Source organism: Amphiprion ocellaris, chromosome 4 (assembly GCF_022539595.1).
Source record: "Amphiprion ocellaris isolate individual 3 ecotype Okinawa chromosome 4, ASM2253959v1, whole genome shotgun sequence".
In the NCBI taxonomy this organism is placed as follows: Eukaryota; Metazoa; Chordata; class Actinopteri; family Pomacentridae; genus Amphiprion; species Amphiprion ocellaris.
In genome coordinates, this window is record NC_072769.1 from 12790352 (window position 1) to 12815932 (window position 25581).

The following is a 25581-nucleotide window of genomic DNA, read 5'->3' on the forward strand; positions in this document are numbered from 1 at the left end:
TAAATCTGAGACAAACCTTGAATCGATTATTTCTTCATTAAGATTAACATAATAGCTTATCCAAGAAATCATGAAGTGCCTTTTAGACTATTTAATGACCTTTAAGTTTTAAAAATGTTTACATTTTACAACACACAAATGTGAAACCTTTAAACTGCCACCCCAGAATGCTAGTTTTCATCCACATACAAGACTGGAATAGTAGGACCACCCGCCCGCCAAACAAATCCTGTGAAAAGACTAATTAAAACCAGTATCATGTTAGTACTCCCAGTACTTCCAGAATCCTTCTCTGTAGCAATTTTCCTCAGTAACCACTAGTTCCTGCTCAAGTTGTACATCTACATAAAAAACAGAGACACAAATTATATTGTTCTTTGATGAGGATAAAGTATTTTCTGAAATAGGTGGACACTGTACTTTTTTACATGTTACTAACAAACAGGAGTAAAAATTGCACTTTATGGAGACAATTTTTAACTGTGGATAAACATGCATTTGGAGTTGGAGACTGTTTACAGCAATAAGGCAGTATTTGTAGGATTAACTCACACACACATTGCATTTTCACAGATTCTACATTTTTCTTAATAAGGACGTGGGAAATATGTACTTAAAATAATTTCCAACCAAGTAATTTTACTTTATGTAAAAACTATGTAAGATACAAATGATTTTTGAAAGTAGACTATTTTTATATGTCTTCAAACATATCTAGAGGGTCCTTTTAATAGACTATACTTGTCAGTATCATTTCGTTTTTGGTCTTGATTTTTACAATGTATTTTTATTGAAAAAAAAATACATTAGTAGGATATTGCATGACTTAACCAATTTAGGACTGCCGAGTTAGAATAACTGTGATTTTTGTGACATATTTCTATCCACTACCGCAGTGTGTTTGCTTTGGTGAGCTGCAGGAGTTTAAATTGACCACAAACCTCCTTCCTGACTCCTCCAGGGTCTCTTCATGTGCCAGGCTAACAAACCATTATGTTGCCAGATCAATAATGATGATGAATGCTAAATGAACGGTCACACTGGAACCAGATGACAAAACTGCCGGTGAATAACATCTGAGAAATGTTGCTCTAAAGGCCTGGAGTTTATTCAGCATGACAATTTGGCTACAATCAAATTCTATCTGGGTGTTAATGTAACAATATAATGCAGGTGGGGCAGGATACTAACAATATAAATGTGCAGATGTCAATTTGGCAAGTGAACTGTCATGTGGATGTAGGAGGGCAAGCAGGGCAGGTCAGCACAGACCTCCAGTTTATCTGCTTATTTGTCCAAATACAGGATGTGGTGTAAGGATCCATGGGGACATATAGGGGCATTAATCACTCACCAAGATTACAACATATGTGAGACATGCTATTTCTTAACAGTGTAGCTCTGATACCACTCCCACAAAATGGTAATGCAAGACTATTGCAGTTGCTTCAGCCTTCAGAGGGGAATCCCTTGAATGCTGAAGGAGATACTCATATTTATGATTCTCAATGCTGGTTCGCTTTTAACTCTCACAGTTAAAACTAAGCACAGATGACTATTAATAACAGATGGGTTTTATACACAGACTGATCGCACTGAGGGGGACTTTCAATGAGGACACGTATTTTTGGTGAAAACAGGAACTACTAAACAAAACAAGCACATGGATGTGAAAACAGTGGCTGTGCAACATGTCAAAAAGAGCCTCTAGAAGACATAAAGTAACGATGACACTAAGTTGATTATGTTTTCTTGGGTTTTTGGATGTGGTAGAGTGTTCTTCATGGTCAGAAATATTTAATAAACTTTCAATGTTCAAACAAGTAGCATATGTGAATTCTGCTTTGGAGTGCATTTCCACTGTCGTGCAAGCCAAGTTTGCAAAGAATGATCATCGGTAGAGTAAATTAACAATGACAATCAGTATGGGTCAGCTTCCGGAAAACTAATACTTCAATCAAAAAGAGACAAACAGAGATTACAATTAACATGCAGACAATCATCCATCCCTTCATCCAAGTTCTATCCAAACCACTTATCCTGTTCTGGGCTTTATGTGTTAGAGACTCATCCAGCATGCATTGGTTGTGAGGCAGGGCACATTCTCCATAGGTGGAGTAACTACCCTAAGGCTATAACATGCGTACACAGAGAAAGGCATGGGGACATGTAGATTACACCTTCCTGACTGGGTATGAACATACTAAATGGTGAAACACTGTTCTGCTTTGACAGAATCATCCCAATTTGATATTAGAAAACTTCATATCACCATTCTCTTATTTCTGACACTCTAGTCCAAACTGTGTGAAACACCTATGAACACACCAGTGGGACTTACGAAGTCCTCGGTGACTGTTCAGTCCCAATCTGCAGACATAAATCTGCGTCTGCAAACAGCAGAAAACTACAACAGTATCGTCGTCATTCTCTATCATCACAACTCCTCCAGACATATTTGCCTCTAACATCAACAATGGAGTACACACAGAAGGCTGAGGAACATCAAAAGCAACTTCAGCTCTTTGATAATGATGGATCTGATCTGAGGTTGCAATCTTTCTACTTTCATACTTGCATAAAAACAAGCTTTTCAAAATTCAGCTGCAAAGTCTCAGCAAAGGGGACAGCTATGGATTTCAATGGATTATGACCTCATTCTATTACTGACATAGTGTCTGTGAATGTTATTAATTTAGTATTATTAGATAACATTAATCAGCTCAGTAATAGTTTCCTGCAGTCCCATCGTTAGCTGCATTCTGAATTAAACACCAGGGAGAAATGAGGCCGAGTACAATGCAAGTAAATGCTTGTGTCTCTCAAGTCCTTGGGAATGAACCCACTGAACCCACCAAGGTGTGTGGAAATGACTGAAGCAAACAAAATATTACATCAACTCTACCATCTAGTGGTCAAAAGCTGACATTGCTTCAAAAATTGCCTTTAACTTGCAGCAGTGGGTATAAGCCAAGGAAAATCCTTTGGTTTATGTGGTGAATAGTAAATACTTTAAAAAGAGAGGCACTACAAGTATTAACTTCATTTTGACAGGAGGAGGGACTAGAGGAAATGGAAACATGCAATGTTTGAGCACAAGTTAGAAGAAAATGTGATTTATTGTGGCTGTAAAAATGAAAATGAAAGAATGAACAGGCGAATAATAACGCTGCCAGTAAAAATCAAACCATAATATCTTGATCAAACTGGGTGGCTCATGAGTGTCAAATTAAAATAGTTACTTCATTCACCATTTGATCACTCAGTTCAAAAGAGCAACTTGTGACAACAGTGTTCCCATTTCAGAAATTTTAAAACACAAAAAAATGGTAGAACAATTCCTTTAGCTATTGAAAGATTATGAAGATATGACTTGGTAATAAACAGGAAGTTCATCCATCTTCATTAACTGTGTTAGTTGCAACAGTGCAACTACAAAGTATAATAGGTAACCAAAACTATTCCTTAAGATCAAAACAGACTTTCTGTTTTGTTGTGATATAAAATAAATATAAAATCTGAGTCTTTTAAAATATAAAATAAAATCTACTTTTTAAAAAAAACAAAAAAAAACAAAAAAACAACCGCACTCCAACATCAAATCTACGATCTTTGACCTGCAAATGACCTATTTGATTTTGAAACATATCTACTAACCAAGAGTAAGTTTTAAATTTAATTTCTTCCACTAATGCTTTAGATGAGGAGAAAAAGGCCAAATGCTGACCAAACAAATATTCTAAGCATGGGTAAGCATCAAGCATAAAACCACAAACTGCTTGATTAGTAAGGCCTAACTAAAGCTCTAACAATTGATTTAGTAAGTGATTACTATTATTTGATGCATTTCTGAACACATTCGCATACGTCTGACTTACTCGTCAGCATCTGCAAACTGATCTGGCTCAGTGGGAATGCTGTAGCAGAACCACTTGACGGGACTTGGGTGGTGAACGACTGGCCTGTAACTTGCTGTAACTGGCAGGTCCATTGTGTCCCTTTGCTTGAGTGTCAAATCCCGCAAAGCAAAATGGAGCACATCTTCTGGACCTGGAGGAGGCACAGAGCAACAGTAAACTAGCTGTCATGGCCTGACCTGGATCCTAAAAATAGCACGAACGGCTAACATCGGCTTAAATTAAAACAGATTCTTGAAACGCTGAAATTTGCTATAACAAATATTCACTTGTGGTATTTTTGAGCACAGGTCTAACTATGTCCAGGCACAATCCTGTTGGTTTAACTTGGTTCAGTTACTTGAAGGCGGCAGACACAAAGCAATGATGACAAGTAATGCAGAAAACATGTGCAACACATTTAAAGAACTTTTTCTTCACACAACGCTGAGAAACCGTTTTATGTTTTTTAGAAATTCTTACATTTTACAGGTTTCCTCATTTGATTGCACCAGTACCAATACCACAGTAATTCCATATATCAATAAAACCAAATAAACTCATTTGAAATTCTAAAACTTAAAAAATAAGCATGAATACACTAGTTAAAGAATGCACTTCAGTATTTTGTGACATCAGTATATAGTACCAATGCAGTGCTGTGGAGAGAGCAACAGTCAGATGAAAATGTTTTCTCCTCACCATAAGGTTTGACCCCAAAACACTTCTGTTCCCATTCAGTGAGTGTGACCTCTTGGATCTCATTTTCCCAGTCTTCCTTTTGCGGTGGCATCAGTGGAGATGCCGAGTTTCCCAGACAAGCCACTTCAGAGTGTCTGTAAAAGAGCATTCCACAATCAGACAAGCAGCTTCTCCATAGAATCAAGAATCTTTATTGTGTATTCACTGTGTTTCCACACAGCGAAATTACGATTGGTGACTCCCAGCTATAGATAAAAAAAACAGAAAAAGGCACACTATATACTAATAAAATAAAAAATACTGAAAAGACATAAATATGTAAACAGTGGGGTTGTTTAATGATAACAGAAACTACTTAATCTTTACATAAAATATATTTTGGAGTTATCTGTCTCTGCAGCTGTTTCTTTGCAACATGGGCTTACTTAATCTTTAGTCAGACAGGTAAAGCATTTTAGGGAAAGAAATCTCACATTATAAAATTCTGAATTGGACAAAAAGATCAATATACTACTCTCTTTTTTTAATTAAATAAAAGGTTAGAGTAGGTAGTATAAAAAATTGAAAACAACTGCTAGTATACATCTAGTAAAAATAACATCACAGCACCTGTAAAGTTGACAAATTAACATCTTATATCTGGTTTCAATAATACACACAATAACTTAATTGTATGAAAAGCTATTTTTACATGAGATTATGACCTGGACTATTTTTTGGCATAGCTACTGCACCCACTTCCAGTTTTTATGTTATACTGAGTTAACTGGCCTTGGGTCTGATATTTCATGGACACATATAAGAGTAGTATCAATTTTCTCATCCTACCAAAAGAGGTAACCAAAGTTAAAATGTTTAACTGCTCCTCTCAAACACCACTGGTTTGAACAGCAAAAATCTTAGAACAGCAGTTAGTGAGAACAATTTTTTGCACCTTGCACCAAGGGAAACTTACCAGCATTAAAATTATAACTTAAAATAAAAGTAGAAAATACATTTTTTAACATTTTACATTTAATCAAATAGTCAGAAATAACCAAATATGCATAACTTTCTCTTAAATAGGGTAACATAGACTTACTGCCTTCACTGTATGTGGACCAATCATGCTTATTGACCTGTGAAGTCACCCTCCAAAGCCCATTATGAGCCATGAAAACCCCTGTTACCTAAAACTGAAAATTAAGTCATTCAGTTAAGGCATTCACTCAAGTGCAAAATCCTACCAAAAACCAAAAGGGTAGTATTCCTCCTTCTTAAGTGTAGCACACTCTGTCTAAACCAGAAACATTTCATTCACAATTTTCAGCCATTTATCTGGAGCAGATTCATTTTAAGCAGTACAACTATCTGCATATAAGGAAGATCTGACTGAAGGAAGTGAGATATTATGGTTAAGTGTGCATTCTGGAGGAAATGATGTGTTAAAAGCAGGTGCAAAATAGGTTACACACCTCTTCTTGTGTCTGTAATACCTCCTTCTTCTTTGGTTCTTCCCTGATGCTGGTAAGCTGGGATCTGGTACTACTTGATTGAAATTATGGGGTAGATCCACAGAGTCTTGCTTGGTGGCCCCACTGACTGTGATACTGCCTGGATCGCTCGTCCTGCTGAGCCTACCAGGTGCTGAGGCATCACTGATGGCTGAAATCATTCCTCCTTGTTTCCTGAGTGTCTTTGGTGGTACTGCTGTTGTAATGTTGCCTCTATACCCATGGTTAATATACCCATTAACCGTGCGTGGTGGTTTGGAATCACACAGTGTGCCAGCTGGTGTGCTCTGGCAGGTCCTGCTGGCAGCAGCTGAGCAGTATTTGTAAACAACTGGTCCATTAACCAAACCCATGCTTGGGACCTGACTGCTGACCACATCATTGGCTTTACAGGTGTTGTGACGTGCTCTCCTTCTGCCCACAAAATTCACACCATTCTGAGGCATTGCGTCACCTGCAATGTACAAATGGAGGGGTTGATATAAGTGCACAGAGGACGTAAAACATCTAGGAAAGCGTCAAATACAGTGGTGGAAAGAAGCGTTCTGACATCCTTAAAATCTGACACAATTTCAAATATTATCATGAAATATTTGTGGAAAAATCGTTTTTGTGTTTCAAAAGGTGTGGCTGCATTAGACAGACACAAATACAAAGGATTTCTTAAATTTATTGTTTACAAGAAAAACTAACAAAACTAAATTCTACAAAAATGACCCACTATTCAAAATTTCTTATTTTTATGGAACCAATCAATTTTAAGTTTTTAATGGCTTTTTATAGGATTTGTTTAGTATTATGGCTGTAATTGTACTAAAAGCAATTGTACCTGAAGAGTGCACATAAGAGTGATTCTTAATGCAGTATTTCACAAATGTATGGGGTGTCCGAAAACTTTTTTCCACCACTGTATGTTGTTTTTCTTTTGTTACAGTAAAACACAATGTTCCCCCAATCAAAAACCAATTAAATACAGTTAGACAGGAAAATTAATATTGTAAATATGAGTTAAAGTATTATAATTACAACTGCTATAAAAGTTACGCATGGTCCCCAGAGGATGAATCCTAATGACTCTGGTGAGGCCCTGACCTTGGCCCCTTTGTATTTTTTACATTTAGATTGAATTCACACATGAACTTGTTTCATGGCACTTATCCAGGTGGTTTTCTCCTGACTACATCCTTGTCTGTGGTGTATTTACTCTCAGATGCATGTCGTTTTGGGTAAAAGTGTCTGCTAAATGAAACTGTAGAAATGTACATATGCTAGATAGGTTTAACTGTACCACATTGGAAACACAGCTCATCTCAAACAGCAAGCATATCCTTGTGGAACAGTCACTTTGCATTTCACTGTCCATTATGTATGAGCATGTGACAAACTCTTAAATCTTTAATCACACCACAAATCTTGGTACTGGATCAAACAGAATCCTGTATTTTTGTCTCGAGGAACACTGAGGAATATCATTGACATAAACCTTTCAAAAAGAAATTAGTTACCTCTAAAATTAGGTTGACTTTTAGTGTGAATTAGTAGCGAACACACAATCTTTTACGACCATGCTATTTAGGCTGTTTAAAATGTTTTACCCTGAAGGCTAACATAACTACTCCTTGTAGTTGTAGCTTTTCTCTTGGGGTTTGATGTTAAATATTTAAGTCAAGAAACAAAGCTCAGTTAACTTTCCTTTGAAAGCAAACAAACAAACAAACAAACAAACAAACAAGAACTACCTGGCATTTAGCTAGCTAACTACTCCCCCCACCCCCGATGAAAAACGAGTCGTAACTTCGGCTGTGAGCCTGTTAGCTGCAGCTAGCTAAAATCCTCCATTAGCAAACGTTCGCATTTTGATTGACAGACACGTTGACAGTTAATGTGCTCCTAAGGGGAAACGACAACAGTCCGACAAATAGCTAAATGAAGCTATCAACAAAGCTTTCCACGGAAATTCAAGCCCACAAGTTGAATTACCCATCATTTGAATTTACCTCTTACCTGCCCTGCCGCCCGAGGCACACCTGTCCCCGTGTAGCGCCAACTGACCGGAGAGCAGCCTAACGGGTCGCCGGTAGGGGGCGCCATAACACATAGACCAGTGTCATGGCTGCGATCCTTGTTTTACGTTTTTAAGTTGTTTAAGAATGTTAAAATAAAACAATAACCGACACTAGCTCAGGTTGTACAGCCGCCAGACCTCTATGGATAACAACCCGACCTTAAAATACATTATTCCCCCTCCTAACCACCAAATTTAGTAGATTTTTATGTCAGGGATTCAGGGAGAGGAGTACAGGTGGGCGCCATCTTGTCTTGCCAGGTCTGTTCTGTTCAGAGTAAATAGAAGAGAGTTTTTGGGGGGTTTTTTGTTACAAGTATGCGATGGATACTTTGACATCACAAGATAGGTCTCTGTGTGTGTGTTTAAAAAAATAGTAATGCACATACACATTTTTTCTGCTTTGCTGTTTTTCTTTATGGCACAAGAGTCATTAATTGAAAAAAATATATATACTGTAGCCTTGATTTCCGGTAAACTGTGTTAACCATCATTTAGTGCAGTAACATAATAGCTAACGAGCAGTAAAAAAAAATAATTAAAAAATCTGTGTATGTGTTAGCTGAAATTTATGTTGTTGATTGAGTAAACGTTATATCAAAATTTGTAGGTATCAAAAGGACTTTTGAGATTTCCCCAGGGGGCATAATTTCAAGATTTTACATTTAGTTTAGTAAAGTTGTAGTTTTTTTAAATTTAATTACCTGATATTTAGTCAGTTACTGGACCTTCTATTGCTATTCTTTACAGGTATGCCTAAATTAACAAACCGAGAAAATAATTAAATCACAAGGGACTACAGCTTAATTAAACTAAATATAAATCTTGAAATGATTCTCCAGGGGGAAGTTTGTCTCACAGGTCCTATCCTAAGAATAATCAGATGTTGAATTTAAATTTTTTAGAATCTGAAAGAAAAATAACCCCTCTAATAATAAGTCCTAATATGCCCCTCTATCTACAAAGCAAGGGAAAAAAGGTTTGAAATTTGTGTGAAAGAACTTGAATGCCTGTTCAGAGCCCTGATCTCAACTGATCAAACACCTTTACAATAAAAAATGTAAAAGAAAAAATCTGCAGCGAACTTCTAAAGTCTTTTGGAATGAGTTGAAGAGAAGATGTGAGTGTAGGCCATTGCCTGGGGCATTTTGGGGATGAGATGCTCATCAATCGCACAACTGGCAAAAAATAGCAAACGTAGACTTTTGGGGGGGGTCAAACTGTATTATTTAAATAAAGATTACCATGGATAGGTATGCATTAATCATATGTTCCAAAGGGCATAGATTGTTATATTGTTGGAAAGATGCAAAGGAGTTTTGCCTAAATCTTAGCAGCTAATGAATCTTTGCCACGGAGTACAAGGCCATTTGGCAAAATCATTGAAAGACAGTAGAATACAGACAAAAGTAACTGTGGTTGTGAATCAGTAATGCAACTGGATGACAACTGGTGGTGGCTTTTTTTTTTCTTTTTTTAACAGAAAAGAACATCTCTCACACATAAGCAGCACACACTGTAGCCACTATGTCAGTGGTTTATGTCTCAGCTGATAACAAATGGAAATCAAAGAAATAGAAACTTCATGAGGCAACATCGCTGCCAAAGCCATTTTTTATTGCAATTTAAGGTGACTACATCCCACTGGATAGCCCTAATAATAAAAAAATTTAAGAGCTACAAGCCATGAATTTGTGACAGTTTTTACAGATCAATGTAAATTTAAATTTAAATCTAAAATGGCACACGCAGCTAGAGTAAAAGGATTTGTGAAGCAAAACAAGACACAAATCAGCAAGTATCGGTAATAAGTTAATATTGCTCATAATGGTCACCGTTTAAGTTAGGAAGACAGTTTACAACCATATAAAAAGCCAATTGAAAACAACTTGAAAATCAGTAGACTTAATGTAACTAACAAAAAATTGAAAAAATGCAACATCATCCACTGCGTTAAAAAAACAAAATAATTACACTGACAAAATATAACCTGACTTGCGTACCATACAAAGCGTTGTGCTAGACTGCGAACTGGACACCTACTGTATAAAATAGTTTTCTTAGTATCAATCTGAAAAAGAGTGGTAAGTGGCACATGAATACAAATTATCACTATATAATTACAACATTTACAAGTGAAGAAAATATGTCAGACGTAGACAAAGAATGTACCTTCAAAAAAATGGTGTAAATCTATAGCAACATCATCTTCAAAAATGTCTTCAAAAGGCACAGACAGAAGAAAATGTGAACCATGCAAAAGAAAACATTTTTTTGTGCAAGGAAGCAAAACTCAAGTTTAGAATTACATAATACAGCAGATTGTAATATTTTCCCCTCTAAAAACAATGCCCTCCTTATTACAGTACTGAATACTGTGCATATGTGTCACAACATGTTTAGTCAATTACAGATTTAAGTTTAAAGCGCCCTTTTGACCACACGGAAAGTGAAATATTGAGTTGTACATTCATGATATTTACAGTATTAGAATTTCAGAGAGCCGTTGGGGCTTTAACTACAATCTGCAACCTGCAGGTGTCATTGAGATTGCTAATCCAGTCTCTTGTACCAAAAAGTGAGTCTCCTGTGCATGCTCACATCCAGTATCTGAGTCGATTTCACTGAGCATTGAAAGATGATTCAGTAAACCATGTTACCAGTCACTCTACCATAAATCCACCACACTTCCTGTACATTCATATCATTACATTTCTGTGCAACATCTTTTGGGTCTTTTGATAGCATCCGGGAATCTTTTCAAGCTCAGGCTGTGCTGACAAATAGCAGCCATGAAAGTTACAGTTTGAAGACACTCCTTGGTTGTAGCTTCTATGCCATAAAGTGATATTCTACTACTCATCCGAACCAACTAAGGGCCACTTCTCAGTGAAAAAATATTCACTTACTGGACTGATTGACACTGCAAGTGCTGCTGCAAGGTTTCCTGGAAGACGTTCTCGAGAATGAACAAAAATAAATTTCACCTTCAATGTACCTTCACCGACTTCACACGACTTCTTTTTGCGAGCTTACATGGTCCATCATGTACCATCCCCACTTCTTTAAGGAAAACACTTTTGCTTAATTCATTGCTTTCAATACCACTGACCACTTCTGCCTCTTTTCACAGTCTTCTTTCAACACGTGCTTGTCCCAATATGCCATCACATGCATTCAGAGAACACCTGCATGATAGAGGAGAAAAGACTGGCAATTTACAGGTCAGGCAGAGTGGACTGATCTGCCTTCATCCCTGTCTCACACAGGCTTACAGTCTGCTTGCCAGCTTATTCACCTATATGTGTCAAAAAAGTGCCTCTACATCATACCAAACTGTCTCTGAATTACACAGCTATACAGTAGTACACACATTTTTCCAGTTTTTAATGCGCAAGTACATTATGTCCGGTGTACTACATCGAGCAACTGCGTCAGTCTTCAAAGTACGTTGGGCACAGAATATTTCTGGGAAGAAATCATCAGCTTGAGATCAAAATGGTGACAGTAACTACAGTTCATAGCAGAGACAGAGAATTAAAACAGGACACGTTGACTTGAACTGTCACAGTAGTAAAACCATCAGTCAGCGAGCAATCACTGGCTGAGAAAACTCCCTTTAGGCCAACACAGAATTTCCTTCTGGTTTGTCCACAAGAGAAGTTCTTCTCGCTATAAACAGCAGGGGGCGATGCATATCTATTTATACAAGCCTTGCTCTGGTTCGCTCTGCTTTCCCCCTGTATGGGTTCCCGACTCAGGTCGCAGGTTCTGATCAGACAGCTGGAATGATCCTCACTCCCCCGAGTTCAGGAACAATTCTCATTCCAGTTGAGTTACTGCTAGTTCTTGATCTCCAGAATGGAGGGGTTGTGGTCCAGGATGGACAGGATGATTTTGTCCATGTACTGTCGCAAACGCAAGTTGATTTCCTCCTGCTCCTTTAGGGCTTCCATCAACTGGGAAGACATAAGTATGTCAAACACATCTTTAGTTCAGTTTATCATTGAGGAACACTGTTGTCGGTTGTAAAATATAATTGTGAAATAGTTTCTTCATGTTACTCTTGGATTTATTAGCAGAATATTCTACGGTATATATAATATGGCTACATACAATTTCTCCTTGTATTGGTAAAACTGGAATAATTACGTGTATACGATTGCTTAAGTTTGAAATTAACTATTTTTGTCCAAATTATTTCTATGAATCAGTTAATTATTTGGTCAGTAAAATGTAGCAAAATAGCTTTTAAAAAGTACAAGGTAATACGTAAATAACGCTTTTATAAAGAAGCAAATCTGCACCTAACAAGCGTTTGAAGACAGATCATGTACATGATTAAGAAAATGCTTAAATGATTAATTGATTACTAAACACAATTGCCAATTATGGTTCTGGCAATCAATTTTAAGCACTGATAGTTTATTTCAATGATAGGAGTCATGTATAGGATTTAGCCACAGTGATCACGTCCACATTATGTAGAATAGAATAAAATCTACAAAAAGGTAACATGCAGAACACTGTGATTTCATATCCTAAGCATGCAAATCACAATACAGTCATATAAGTGGTCATATAATTTTTGATAAAGGAATAACAAATGTAACTGAACATTTTCCTAATAGACGGTCTGTGTATTATCCTGAACTTACCTGGTCCCTGGAGGCATTATCTATCTCAGCAGCTAGACTCTGGGCCTTAGTCTGTGTGGCAAACAGGTTCTTGGCTTCATACAGACTAAGACTGAGGATCTGACCATTCAGCTCATCATTCTGCTCCCTCAGCTTCTGGTTCTCCTAAAAAACATAATTGGGATGGGAAGTAGAGGAGAGGGAGAGAGACAGGAAAAGGAGATAAGTATCTAGACTGCACAAGCGTCTTAAGAGTGACAGTTTTTTTTTCTGTTCCCAAAAATGGCCACTACTGAAGCCTCACTCAACCCACACAACAAAACACTGAGCAGCCAGCAGCAAACACAGCAATGCACATCTATTTTGGCAACACCTATGAGACGTAACATGGGTTATGCGTGTTACAGAACAAACTGTTCCCCTGCTTGGTCTGGTGTGTTATGAAAGCTCCATGATTAAGTTGCTTTTAACTGCTGACAAAAGGTCGGCATGCTTTCCCCTTGTTCTATCCTTTATCATTAGTAAGGGAACTGCAGCACTGACCCCAAATCAGCTTAGGCAAATTCACTCTACTCCATTGTGATTAGTGGTTAATTGGGAGGTCAAAGGGCACAGAAGCAATTTTACCATCAGACCAGGACGGAGCCAAGCCCCAGACAACACCAGGTGCTGGATTTCAGGGGGAAGAAAGTCCTGGGACATGAATCGCTGGACACACACATACAGACATTTACAGAGGTGCACAGGCAGGTATAAGAGAGTGAGATTATCCTGCCCATTGAGGACTATGACACAGGGCAGTGTCTCTCAATTTAGAGCTGTAACCTGCACAAAACCTAATTATCTGTCTGATTACAGACTATCAAACTGAATCTAAAACTGCTGAGTGGAACTGACAAAAAGTAAATATCTGCAGATTGATGGCAGTATAAAACCATTGTTATCATTCCTGTTCTTGCTTGCCTGCCCTTCTAGTGACAAGTCTGACCCAAGGCTAAAGGAGTATAGAGAGTAAAACTTATCACCTTAAGTCAATGATAACACATACACATTGTAAGAGTCAGCAGTTCTGACTGAATGGCTTTGTATGGTTCAAAAGGTACATCTCAGCCTGGTGGTTTTGGTATGTTCTTAGTTTTATACTGCCTTTCTTTTGACTTACAAACTTGGAGAAATAATTTGCAACAATACAGGCACAGGTTTCTATACATCTCTTTACAACTATTTTTACCAGTCTTATCAGGCAGGACATCTGGAGTACACTTTCATCTATTCCCTTAATGCTAATGTTTACTTTGCACCAGATATGTCCACTTAGCAGGACTGGAAACATAAACAGCAGCACCTGAATCTGTAACTATAGCAGGGAGATACCTTAAAGCAAATGAAGGTGTATCTAAGAAATATAAACACATGTACTCTAAAGCTGCAATCATCTTAGACTGTGATACAGCTTATTTAGCTCCCCTGAAGTCTCCATTTCAGTGTCAGAAAATCAGTAACTCTTGTTGAGGACAAGCTATGAGCTACTGTGGTTGACTGTCATCATTATCAAACATATAACCCTGCCTGTAATGTATATTAATCTGCCTAAATCCCCTCTGTTGCAGTCTGTGGCCAAAGTCCAGCTAGTGGCCACAGCCAAAAAATGCTAGAGGCCTACATTGATTGAGAAAATCAGTGCACTCTATGCTTCTCGGGCAGAACAAAAAAATATTTATTGTATTATATGCTGTGCAAGTATGCTCTCTCAGGAGCTGCAGACCTGGTTATGTTTGAAATAATTAAAAACCAAGATACTTCTGCTGCTGCTTTAATCACATGTACCATGATGAGTTTTCTGCTATTCTATTAAATATTCATACATGTTGTGCTGCATCTAATGCATGCCGATCACTTCTCACTTTAGTACATCTAATGCATTTTTGTGCATCCAAACCCATCTAAAATCAACATTAACATTATGACGACATGCCTCTCAACTGTATTCCAACAAAAATAACATCATCTATCAGAGCCACAAATAATTGTCAAATTTAAACTTTCAGATGGTCATTAAATTAATTCTGTTGGGAAACTCAACCAAATCCTAAAAGGTTAAATCATGATATTTCATCAAAATCAATTTATTCTCCATGCAACTTTTTAAAAAATGCCACAAACAAAGATAACTAATCAAATTCTGTAAAGAAAACACAAAAAATTGGCACTCCTCAATGCAAATGGGAAGCCATAATTGACTCAGCTGTGACCAAGAATCACAAAACTTCTGACTCTTCAGCTTCACTGCAGTCTGTGTTTACACAGAGCAGATATGAGACAGTAACTGAAACACATAAAAAATGCAAGTAGCAAAATATCTAAAGTAAGTGGAGCCACCATTTTTTCAGCTTTGGTAACAACAGTGAGGACTCTATGTTTAATGAAATATATGACAGAAATTAAACTTTGGTGTTTTTCTTTATATAATTTGGTTGTGCTGTTTTCACAGAGGTGCAGGACTTTATATTGTTGTGAAAAATAAGCCCACAATGAGTAAAAGTGTGACAGGAGCAAAAACACCAAGAAAATGCTTTGGGTTCAGAGAGGTAACAGAACCCCTTCGTTTTAGACAGGTGTACAAAAAGCGCCATGTTGCTTCCCACTCAAATCTATGTGAAAACGTTTACAGTTAACTCAGTATCTTAAAACACCTTCAGTAGCTACAATACTTATTGAGCTGACTGTGCACAACAAAGACATTTCAACAGAGCATTTCATCTGTACCTGCTTGAGCCTCTTGACCTCATGCTCCAGCTCCACCTCCCTGGTCCTGCTGTTGAAGTCTGCAAGCCCAGAGGAAGAGCTGCGACTTCGGCCAGGCCTCTCTGCCTCAAGCTTGTAGAGTTGCAAGTGCTCCAGCTCTCGACGCAGGTCTTCTATCAGCTGCACACCACAGAATGGACAGATGAATAACATTATATAATGCCAAGGCAGTATTTTGTAGGTGTAAGTGTGTCAGCTGACATGACTGCAGTGACTGAGAGTGAGCGGTTGAACAAACAATCCATTTTGCTGTGTGTGACTGGTTACATAAAATGATCCCTCCCACCTCCTGCATGGCCTCCTTCTCTTTCTGGAACTGCTGTCTGTTCTGTCTCAGTTTGTCCATCATTTTCCTGTAAAGGTCCATCTCATCCTTCAGGCGTAGACTGGTATCTTCAAGCTTGTCTGTCATCCTTTGCTTCTCCTGAGAATGGATGAACATAGACACACAGCTACAGTTTGAAGTTTGCTTTTTATATTTTTCAGGCTGTATTTATTCAGAAATTATTCAAAAAAAATCAACAGAGGAATTAACATATGGGGTTAACATTTCTTTTCTGACATGTCTTATTTTGTATGCCAGAGTCAAACTTGGGTCAGGTTTGGTGTCATTTACATAGTTACATACTCCAAATAGACATGTGGTTCAACAGTCAAAGGCTGTGTATAAATAAAGCTACAGGTAGCTCACTGGCTTCATATCTGTGTGCAGACATGTTGACGACTATTTGACTATTGAGGAACTGCAATATTAAAAGAGACAGTAGGACTGCACTGACAAGCATGGATTGGAAATGGCAAGATGCTGCATGTTTGAAAGTGAAACAGGACAGAGAAATAAAAAAAAGTAAAAAGATAAACAAAAGTAAATACACAAAGAAAATGAAATATGGCTCACCTCATCCAGTTTCTCCGTCTGTGACTTCAGTCGGCACATGTTAAAAGTCATGTCACTGTTCTCCTCCTCCAGCTGCTTAACTCTAAAGACACAAAATCAGTTATGTCAGTGTATGTTTGTTAGATAACTGTGTCTCATAACCAGTTATGGCACTATTCTGGGCAAAAGATCACAGTATGCTGCAACTTCAGAGGCAGCTGACTGAGCTCCAGACAAGTCTATGAGCTGTGTTTAGTGCATAGTTTTACATTCTGCATTTTCTCTTAACGAGCAAGCATGTAATTATCTACATCCAAAAGAAATGGATATTGACGTTTTATTCTTTGATAAAGAAACCTTGACTTGACTTTGAATGCATCTCTTTAGACTATACTGTAATGATTTAATGCAACTGAACACAAACAGACAATATGAGAAACTGAGCAATAAAACAGCAATGATGTGAATTTTTGTGTCAGTATGTGTTTCTCACCGGTTGGTCAGCAGCTCTATCTGCGTGTTCTTGTCTCTCTCCATCTTGCTGTAGGCCTCTCTGTGTCGTCTTAATTCCATCTGCAGATTTTGCTCTGCACGAGTCTCTTGGTCTTTCAGCAGCTCCTCCAGCTCATTTACCCTGAGATGATAAAATACTGCATCACAACTCAGCTGTGTTACTTTTGAATACTGACTTACAACTACAATCTATTGTAAGATTAATCATCGGTGGGAAAAGCAGAGCACTTTTCAATAATGAGAAATTACAGAAAGTTATCTGTACAAAATCGCAATTGCCCAGTCATTTATTTCAACTATAATAAATCTCGTGCATCTCCGAAGCCCAGTTTTCTACCTGTGTACTAGTTGTGTGTTTTCCTGCTTCAGCTTGGATTTGAGGTCACCGTTGATCAGAATCTCATTCTCGAGTTCTGCCACCTTCTTCTCAAGAGAGCTCACCTGGCACAAAGAGAGACACAGTACTAAAATATGTATTTACACCATAAATGTAATAGAATTAACTCTAATATTTACAGATTCAAAATGATCTATGCTTAAAGATGCTGGCCAGCATTAACATAAAAAAATCCCTCACTCTCAATCCCTCAACAAAACAAGAAATACCACAAGGTTAAACTGAAGTCAGGCCACAGCTTTACATATAATTAATAAAGTTAAGAACAGATTCACTGTGTTCAGAAATTGGCGTTAAACAACAACCTTTTTCATACTTCCTTAAATTAACTATGCTTGTTTTAAAAGCAAAAAAAGGAACATCTCTCAAGTGCTACAATATTAGTTCAAAACATGTACTTATATAATCTTTCCTAGGTTTTCACTCATCACACAGAAAAAGCAAGAGCTGGTATTACTACATCCCACGAACAGCTATTTGTGCTTAAAAAAGTCTTAGTTGACATATGGACAAACAACCTGCACACACATAAAGGGAAACAAACCTATTCATACCTTCTCGTTGATGTCGATGTCACAAGAGTCAATGCTGTCTCGGAAAAGGTCCTCTGTACTGCCGTTGCTGCTGCTCAAGTTGCTGTTGTGGAGCAGCTGCCTGCTCAAACACAGAGACACACAAACTTAAGGAATTTACTGGGAATAGATCCAGGCTAGGACAGAGAGAAACAAAGTGTGTGTCCTGTAGTGATGCTGCTGTATATAGGACTATAAGGACAGTGCCAAGCAAAGAAGTTGGAGCAAACAGAGTTAAAATTAGCACGCACACTGCTATAGCAGACACCCTCACAGGTGTGCATATATCTGAGCATAATCAACTGTGACATTCACACCATAAAGTGACTTTAGCTGCTCCCTTTTACAGTGATGGAATGACTTGAGAACAGCAAACTCCATTACTGAGATTAGCAATGAGGAGAGGAGAGGAGAGGAGATAGAATAGAAGAACAGATAAAGAGAGCAATAAAGTGGACGAAGTAATCAAACCAGACAGAGGTGACAGTAGAAAGAACAGGGAGAGCAAGCCAAACCTTATATTGAATACATAGATCAGGTCTGACAGGCCATTTTCACTCTGTCACTATAATTCAGTTTATGTGGCTGAAAATAGGACAAAAGCCTCGATACAAAACATCTCAACCAGTGCAGACCAAGAGGGCATGTAGTACGATACATTGCTGCTGCTAAAAGAGCTGACGTTCAAACTCACTTTCTCAACTCAGGAACAAAACCAAAAGTTTTTACAGCATGACTGGTTACAGTTCAGGATGTCCACACGCCCTGTGTTTTCTCTGAAAAACCAGTTAGTAATTAACTAGATAATAGAACACAATGGACGGACAACTGAGAGATAAGGAAGCAGTAACTGCTAATCTCGCTCTGTATGCGTGTGTCTATGTCAACAAATAAAACAAACACATGCTGTGCAGGTTTGTATAATGCATAAACACAAAGAGTACCAGTGACCTTTCCTTTACACACGCACAAACACACACGCACGCACGCACGCACACAGAGGCACATACAGTTAAACACATTCAGGTGAATGACCTACCTTCCAAAAGCAGTGCTGGAGATTTTCCTGTTGGGGCTACCAAGGAAAAAACACAATTTTGTCAGATATGTTTTTTCAGTGAATTGCGATGGATACGTCTAGACTCAGCCCAACAATACAGTTGAAGTAGCTGCTGACGGCAATTAAGATTTTGGCTATTCAGTGTGACAGATAGGAAAAAGAAACTCTGAAGGACATGTCAATGTTAATATGATTTCAGTCCTGGTTCAATGAACGGGGGTTTCTGTCAGCTAAATAACTGTCTGAAGGGAACAAAAGCCCAAAGACTCTTTCAGTATGATGTGTCTGACTGTACTGGGTTTCACATTGGATTAACAAAAATGAGCAAACATACAGTAGGGTTACGCCAGTGACAGTTGATGTTGATAGAATATGAATGTCATAATCATGTGCTGGCACAAAATAGGAGTGGTTTGAGGGGGAAACTAAATTAATGCAGCGGATGGCAGTACATTCAGTTGGCAAAATTTTATAAACACCATTTATTCTATGCAAAAACAAAAATTACCATACTTGCTTTTTGTCAAACATCTTTGTGTACATTTCTATCCTTGTCATGTCCATCCAAATTTTTAGGTCCTTATGATTATAGGGCATCAATAACTGCTGCCATGTAATGTTTTTGCTACTTAAATTTTGAGAACCATCCAGACTTTCTCAGTTACTCATTCAGCTTGTCTGTCACAACAATTACTGTTTGTTACATTACACAAATTGTGAAGAAGTGTGAAACAGATGTATAAGAGTCAGTGCAGACAGCAATTGTGGAAAAAACTAACAATAAACTACTTCTCTGTGACATACTATCAAAGACTCTTCAGAAAAAAATAACTGAGGATGTCGAACAGGCTACTCCTCTAAGAAGAGCCACTCAGAATTTAGACAAAACTAATTTTTATTGAGTATATAATCCTAAGTGACAAAACGGTTTCCCTGCAACTAATGTTGCAGTTAATCTCACATTCTCTTTGAAAGGTCAAACACACAGAAGAAATATTACCAGAAATTATTTTAAGCTCTGTTTATGTTCTGGCTTGTCTTTTGTCTATAGAAAGTGCAAAAATTGTTATGCAAAAGCAAAAGTTTTAATTTCTGTTGCTTTCTGTGTATACATACCGTGTATATAAATATGATCTGTGTATCTCCTCTGTTGTGCTGAATATGCAAATGCATAAACTCAAATATTGCGATGAGCTCAGCTATTTCAAGTAATTTCTTCAATCAATATATTTTCATTTGCATCTCACTAACTCTGTTGTAGTTGGTCTATAGTCTCTCGAACTCTTTCCTCTAGCCATTTCTACTTCATTATTCATAAGGAGAAGGCAGGTCTAATTAGAAGAGTCACGGTGGCTTTTTAGAGCCATTTCTCTACAGGGACGAATTCTGCAGAATCAGCAGAGAGTCCAAGCAAATAAGGCAGCAAGTAACAACACAGTCACACATTTAAAAAATATTATTCTACTAAGGTTAATGTTAATGAAATGACTTTGTGTCTGTGAGGGCATTTGTGTTTTCAGGTGGACTGCATGGCTATTAATGGTCACCATGGATTAGGTTTCCAACAATAGATTCACTATTACAATGGCTGATGAGGTAAGCTTAGGAGTGATGGCCTTATATAACAATCAATTAGTGTTGGTGTGTGCATGATGATGTGTTTGTTCATGTATGAAACAGAAGGAGGAATACTTTAAACACCTCTGTATTGATATTACACCATCCTTGTTGAATTTTAGTACAAAATAACCCTGAAAGCCAACAGTGACTCTTGACTCAGCCTAACCAGTATAATGTAAGTGGACGAAAGCACTTCAAATGCAGTACCTGGATTTTGTACAGTGCCCGTAATAGCTGACAGTATCTGTGTGGTGGATGCTTCTTGTCATGTATAATTAAGTTATTGTCCTTTATAATATCACAGTGCTGTGTAAAAATTACCTGCCAGAACAATCAACTCTCATTTTTCACAGAAATAGGTCACCCAACCTGTTTTCATGTATATGGAACTGGACACCATGTGGCTTTTTTGGTACATTTAGATGTAGAGTTATATAATTAAAAGTGGATACATGCTGTTGACTTGATTTAATTTGACTAGCTATCAGTCAAAACAGTATGCGATCAGCAGGAAAGGTCTGAGGGCAGGAAGACTGGAAAACAGACTTTGCTCAGAAAGTTACTCTATATTGCAATTATACAAATATGTGGCGTTTGTGCTTTATATGTGTGTATGTTTATGTTTTTATGTTTGTGTCACCAACCTATTAGCCTTGAGGTTTTTGAGGCGAGCCTCCAGGTCATTTAGCAAGTTGACCTTTTTGCTGCACTGAGAACAGTAGACATCCATGAGTTCACCAGTAAAATGGTGACGCACCTTACGAGGAGTTTGGCCCGCACTGTAAACACACACAGAAACACGCATAGGTATATCTCCAAAAACAGCAAAGTACAGCTGAAACAGTTTTTTACACCGGAAGTGTAAGCCTGGTTTGACATGAATGTTTAAATCTACAAATAGAAGTTGTAGTCTCCACTTTGTATGTTGAGGGGGTAAGCAAAACAATGATAGTGTTACCAGATCTGTTACCAAAATAAAGGAAAGCCACAATACATCATCATTTTCAGCGTCTCACCTGAATATATGCTCACTCATCTTGTTGTAGTTTTCTGAAATCCCATTATTTTCTCCAAATGAAAGTCAGCACAGTTCATAATTAAGTTTTAAATCTCAAACATAATCCTCAAAACATTTCTCCACTGGTTTCAGGGCATTGTTTACCTTTAACCCACTTTGTACTGTAGTTATTTAAACTTGATTCACATGCTGAGTTCTCGGGGACTTCTTGTAAATCTGGGCCTCATTTTGAATTTAAATCTCCATGCCAACTCCATTTGCTGAGCTTTGTCTGCTTGGTATGCGTGAAAGGAGCATGGAGCTATATAGCCAGTCTATCAGCTGGGAGACTTAATCCCATTAAACACAGGCCTTGGATGAATATTAATGTGGCCTTAAGGGCAAGAACTCCTAAGCTATACTTCTATAGTCAAGACTCAAGAATAATACAAGTCAGTAATGATTCTGGATCTTGCAGAGCAGAGACTCAAATCCTTAAAATTTAATAGAGCTGAAGCTACAGAAACTGGTCAGTGCTTTACATTGTGCTTTGTCACAACTTAACCTTTGAGAAACAGAACAGAGGCCTTCACATAAGCGAGATGTATAATTATCTACCCTTTGTAGCACAGTGATCTCCAGTCTGTGGTTGACACACTGGTGCTGGGCCTCAAAACATTTGCTATGTGGCTGGGAGGAAATGATACAAGTCAGCAAGAATACTAAGTTTTTCCAGATCACTCCAAGTCACGCTCAAAAAACAGGATACTGACTTCAGCATAAGCAGGTCATCAGTATACAAAATTATCAGTTGTCATCAACAACTTAGCGCGTGCGGCATTTAATGCAAGAAAAAGTAAAACTATTTAGATTTTTAGTAGGTTTTACAAAGTTTAAGAGCTCCCTTGTTGTAGGTAGGAGAGATCGTGTGTTAATGTTTAAATATCCAAACATTTCACTTTCACTGTTTCTCATAAAAAAAGCAGACATCCCCATCACACTGATCTGTCTATAACAACGCTGTCAATATGAAAACAGTCAAATGTCGATATAAAATAAAGATTTAGAGCCACTGCAGCAGCAGATCAATAACTAATAACAGGTTAAAAACAATGCAGAGCTTCCCATAGGAAATTACTGGCATTGTTTGTCAGCAACACAGATCAGAGTGCATCCCGTGTCAGGATCAATTTAAGTAGCACACTGTTAAGAAAAAACCTGTAATAACTGGCTAAAACTTTTAGGAGGCTTCACAGAAGCAGTGGGAAGCAGTTGTAGTAAATATTTTCAGAGCCATGTATTGACGCCCAGTGCTGATATCAAAGCATGTAAATATGGAGAAGTATGCGTCACAATGTCTCTTACCTTGAGGGTACAGATGAGCCGAGGTCGGAGTAGCCGTTGGTACGAGTCTCGTCGTCCGGACAGGGGCTGCTGGGAGTGTAGTCCGGTTCCTCTCCTTCTCCGTAGTCCTCAAACTGCTCCTCGTTCAGAGAAGCCGAGGAACGTGTTGATAGATCAGAGGTCACAGATATAGTAGTCTGACCACACCTGAAGAAAAAGAGGGAGATGTTGGTGTTATACTCTGTAGTTTTTATTTTCATTTCTAGGAGACTAATTAAAAACAAAAACGTAACTGAAGGACGTACAGAATGATATGTGCATATATCATACTTTTATGTGAGTGTAGAAAACAGATATTCCCCAAAATATCAAATGTAGACTGATATTGAAAAAGCAGAGGAGCGAGAAATGATGTTAGAGAGAACAGCTGGCAGTGACAGCGGGCCTTTATTGAAAACATGTTTTTTTTTTTTTGTCTGATAGAGAAATTTGGAGAATCTGATATTTTAAAAAAGACACCAAGGACCATCTAGCTGAATAGGAACCATACAGAGCAAAGATTATGAAACAGGCAACACATATGAATGAAGATCCTACTGTACGTGGCAGGACAACAAAGAACATCACCCGGATAGGGGTTCTAGTGAGATAAAAAGCAGAAGGATCTAACTGTGCTTACTTCTCCCCAGGGAAAAAAAGATCCCCCAGTGCGTCTTCCTTGTCCTCGAGTCTGGTGAGCCCGTCTGAGGTGTCTGACCCCTGGGTGCTTTCCACAGCACTGTCTCTGTCCGATTCCCTCTCCCTGCCCTCGTCTGCCACCTCCTCCTCAGGCTCCTCCACCTCTCCAGGGAACAGCTGGCTCTCGGGGACGGAGTCAGGAAAGGCCCGTGTGCACATGATGACCGGACACACCTGATCGTCCTCACCACCCTGGAGAATGATCAGAGGAAAGGTAAAGATAAAGAGGGAGATAGACATAAACACAAATATTTCACAGTTTGAACGGGGCTGGTATAGTAATCATGAAAACCTTGTCAGTGAAAAGTTTGTCCCCACAAATTTCTCTTTGGAGTGATACCATTATTATACACGTCAATCTACCTAATTCAAAAAAGGCACTCACTACAAATTTAGATTTTGCATTATAATCATTGTGTTTAGATGTTTTCTTGTGCATCAATAATTACAGAGCAAATAGGAACCGCAATCAGTTACTACAGCGTGACTATTTATGGTGCAAATTTGCCAAAATGTAAAGAAATACATAGTCGTCCGCGGTTCACATACAGGCTAATCAGACTTAGCAAATATAGGCTGTGGCTATAAGATTGTCATTCACTGCTCTTTTTAGGTGCCTTTGTTCTCTCTTTCCGCTCTTCATGTGTTACCATTTTCAAAATTCAGTTCACTACAGGAACTAATAACCTCCAGGCAGCAACCTACCGCACTGAAAATTTCAAGTTTTGTAGAGGATTTGGACTGTACAGTTAGGCAGTCCTCCCAGTGTACAAATGTTCCACCAAAACAATTTCACCTGTCACTTTTTTGAGGGAAGAACAAATCTGCATCCTTCGTTTCATTACGGCAAAAACAACTGAGATTGGTTTCAATAATTACAGACAAGCCTGAACTTTGTTTCCCCTTGTGGCAGAATGACAGCAACATGCAGCGAGTCCATTATGTACTACAGAATGGACTGGCTAAGCAAGACTACACAGATGTACACTATTTAGTAGACTAACTGTATGCCTAACTCACTGGCACTAACTCACCTGCAGGTATACAGGCAAAGAATTCTAATACTTTCATTTCCTACATATCATATTCTGTCTTTAACAATACAGAGGAACAGTAATAAGAGAAATATCTTTCCCCACTTACAATACAGGGCATGCAAAGATATGCAGAGACAATGATATAAGCCTATGACTAAAAATAATCTAAAACTAGCAAACATAAGTGAAGGTAAAACTATTTTACAGTCTTTACTGTAAAAAAAAACTGTTACATCCAAATATATATATCTTTATACAATAGAGGTCCTTTGGAATTCATCAAAATAGCTTTCCCTTGTTTTTAGTTTTAGGAAAGCTGTTCACAATTAAAGCAAATTAAACTAGCAAGGACTGTGGGTAAAAATTGGGATGAATTCTATTATAGGGTGGATTTCCCACTTAGTAGATTCTTTCACTGTGGGAATGGCCCTAGATTCACACAGGGCGGTCTTAAGGTCTTTAGTAGGGGTGAAAGGGCTATGGCTTGGAGGTTATGGGTCCCACTCCATCTTGTTTCATTATTCAAAACCTCCTAAAATCTGGCTTAACGCAACAGAAAGCAAGGTCTTAGCATGACTGAACAGCTGAAGCACACAGGGGCATGATAAAGAAGGGATGGGGGGGTCAGGTGAAGTTAGATAAACCGAAGAGATAGCAGGGGAGTGATATGCTGGGTAACAGTGAATTAAACAGAAAAGTGGGGAGAATAAATGTGGAAGAGAAAACAACAAACAAGTGAGGAGAAGATACAGGGCTGTATTACAGCAAAGAGGGAAAGAAAAGGAATTAATGATACAGTGTGTGAGGGTGAGCTTAGACAGACAGATA

At 38.1% G+C, this 25581-nt stretch overlaps 2 protein-coding genes across 5 annotated transcripts in view; both read right to left on the reverse strand.

Moving 5' to 3' along the window:
* Positions 1–3562: 3562 nt before the first annotated feature.
* LOC111574079 (uncharacterized) lies at positions 3563–8394 on the reverse strand. Its single transcript, XM_023278490.3, has 4 exons — positions 8096–8394; positions 6053–6545; positions 4599–4732; positions 3563–4050 (listed from the first exon to the last, which is right to left on the reverse strand). Exons 1-4 carry the CDS (start codon positions 8187–8189, stop codon positions 3875–3877), a joined length of 897 nt encoding a protein of 298 aa, XP_023134258.2. The 5' UTR covers positions 8190–8394; the 3' UTR covers positions 3563–3874.
* A 1358-nt stretch (positions 8395–9752) lies between these two features.
* rab11fip4b (RAB11 family interacting protein 4 (class II) b) overlaps positions 9753–25581 on the reverse strand; it is a 60177-nt gene continuing 44348 nt past the window's right edge. For 3 of the 4 annotated variants that reach the window (XM_023278498.3, XM_055010231.1, XM_023278501.3), the window contains 13 exons: positions 23658–23908; positions 23000–23185; positions 21282–21416; positions 18997–19032; positions 17940–18039; positions 17326–17429; positions 16969–17109; positions 16497–16578; positions 15885–16022; positions 15560–15718; positions 13421–13501; positions 12815–12958; positions 9753–12115 (listed from right to left, as the gene is read on the reverse strand). In XM_023278498.3, coding sequence (XP_023134266.2) covers positions 11999–12115; positions 12815–12958; positions 13421–13501; positions 15560–15718; positions 15885–16022; positions 16497–16578; positions 16969–17109; positions 17326–17429; positions 17940–18039; positions 18997–19032; positions 21282–21416; positions 23000–23185; positions 23658–23908 — 1674 coding nt within the window. In that variant the 3' untranslated portion in view covers positions 9753–11998. The remainder of the gene's footprint in view (positions 12116–12814; positions 12959–13420; positions 13502–15559; positions 15719–15884; positions 16023–16496; positions 16579–16968; positions 17110–17325; positions 17430–17939; positions 18040–18996; positions 19033–21281; positions 21417–22999; positions 23186–23657; positions 23909–25581) is intronic. The other variant, XM_023278500.3, reaches the window with a different exon arrangement.

Bases quoted from the DNA above. Each gene is read 5' to 3' on its own strand.
- LOC111574079 (XM_023278490.3), bottom strand. From the start codon at position 8,189: ATGTGTTATGGCGCCCCCTACCGGCGACCCGTTAGGCTGCTCTCCGGT. The intron at 6,546-8,095 runs GTAAGAGGTAAA...TGTACATTGCAG, and splicing joins TGCCTCGGGCGGCAGGGCAG to GTGACGCAATGCCTCAGAAT. The intron at 4,051-4,598 runs GTGAGGAGAAAA...TGCCTCCTCCAG, and splicing joins TTTTGGGGTCAAACCTTATG to GTCCAGAAGATGTGCTCCAT.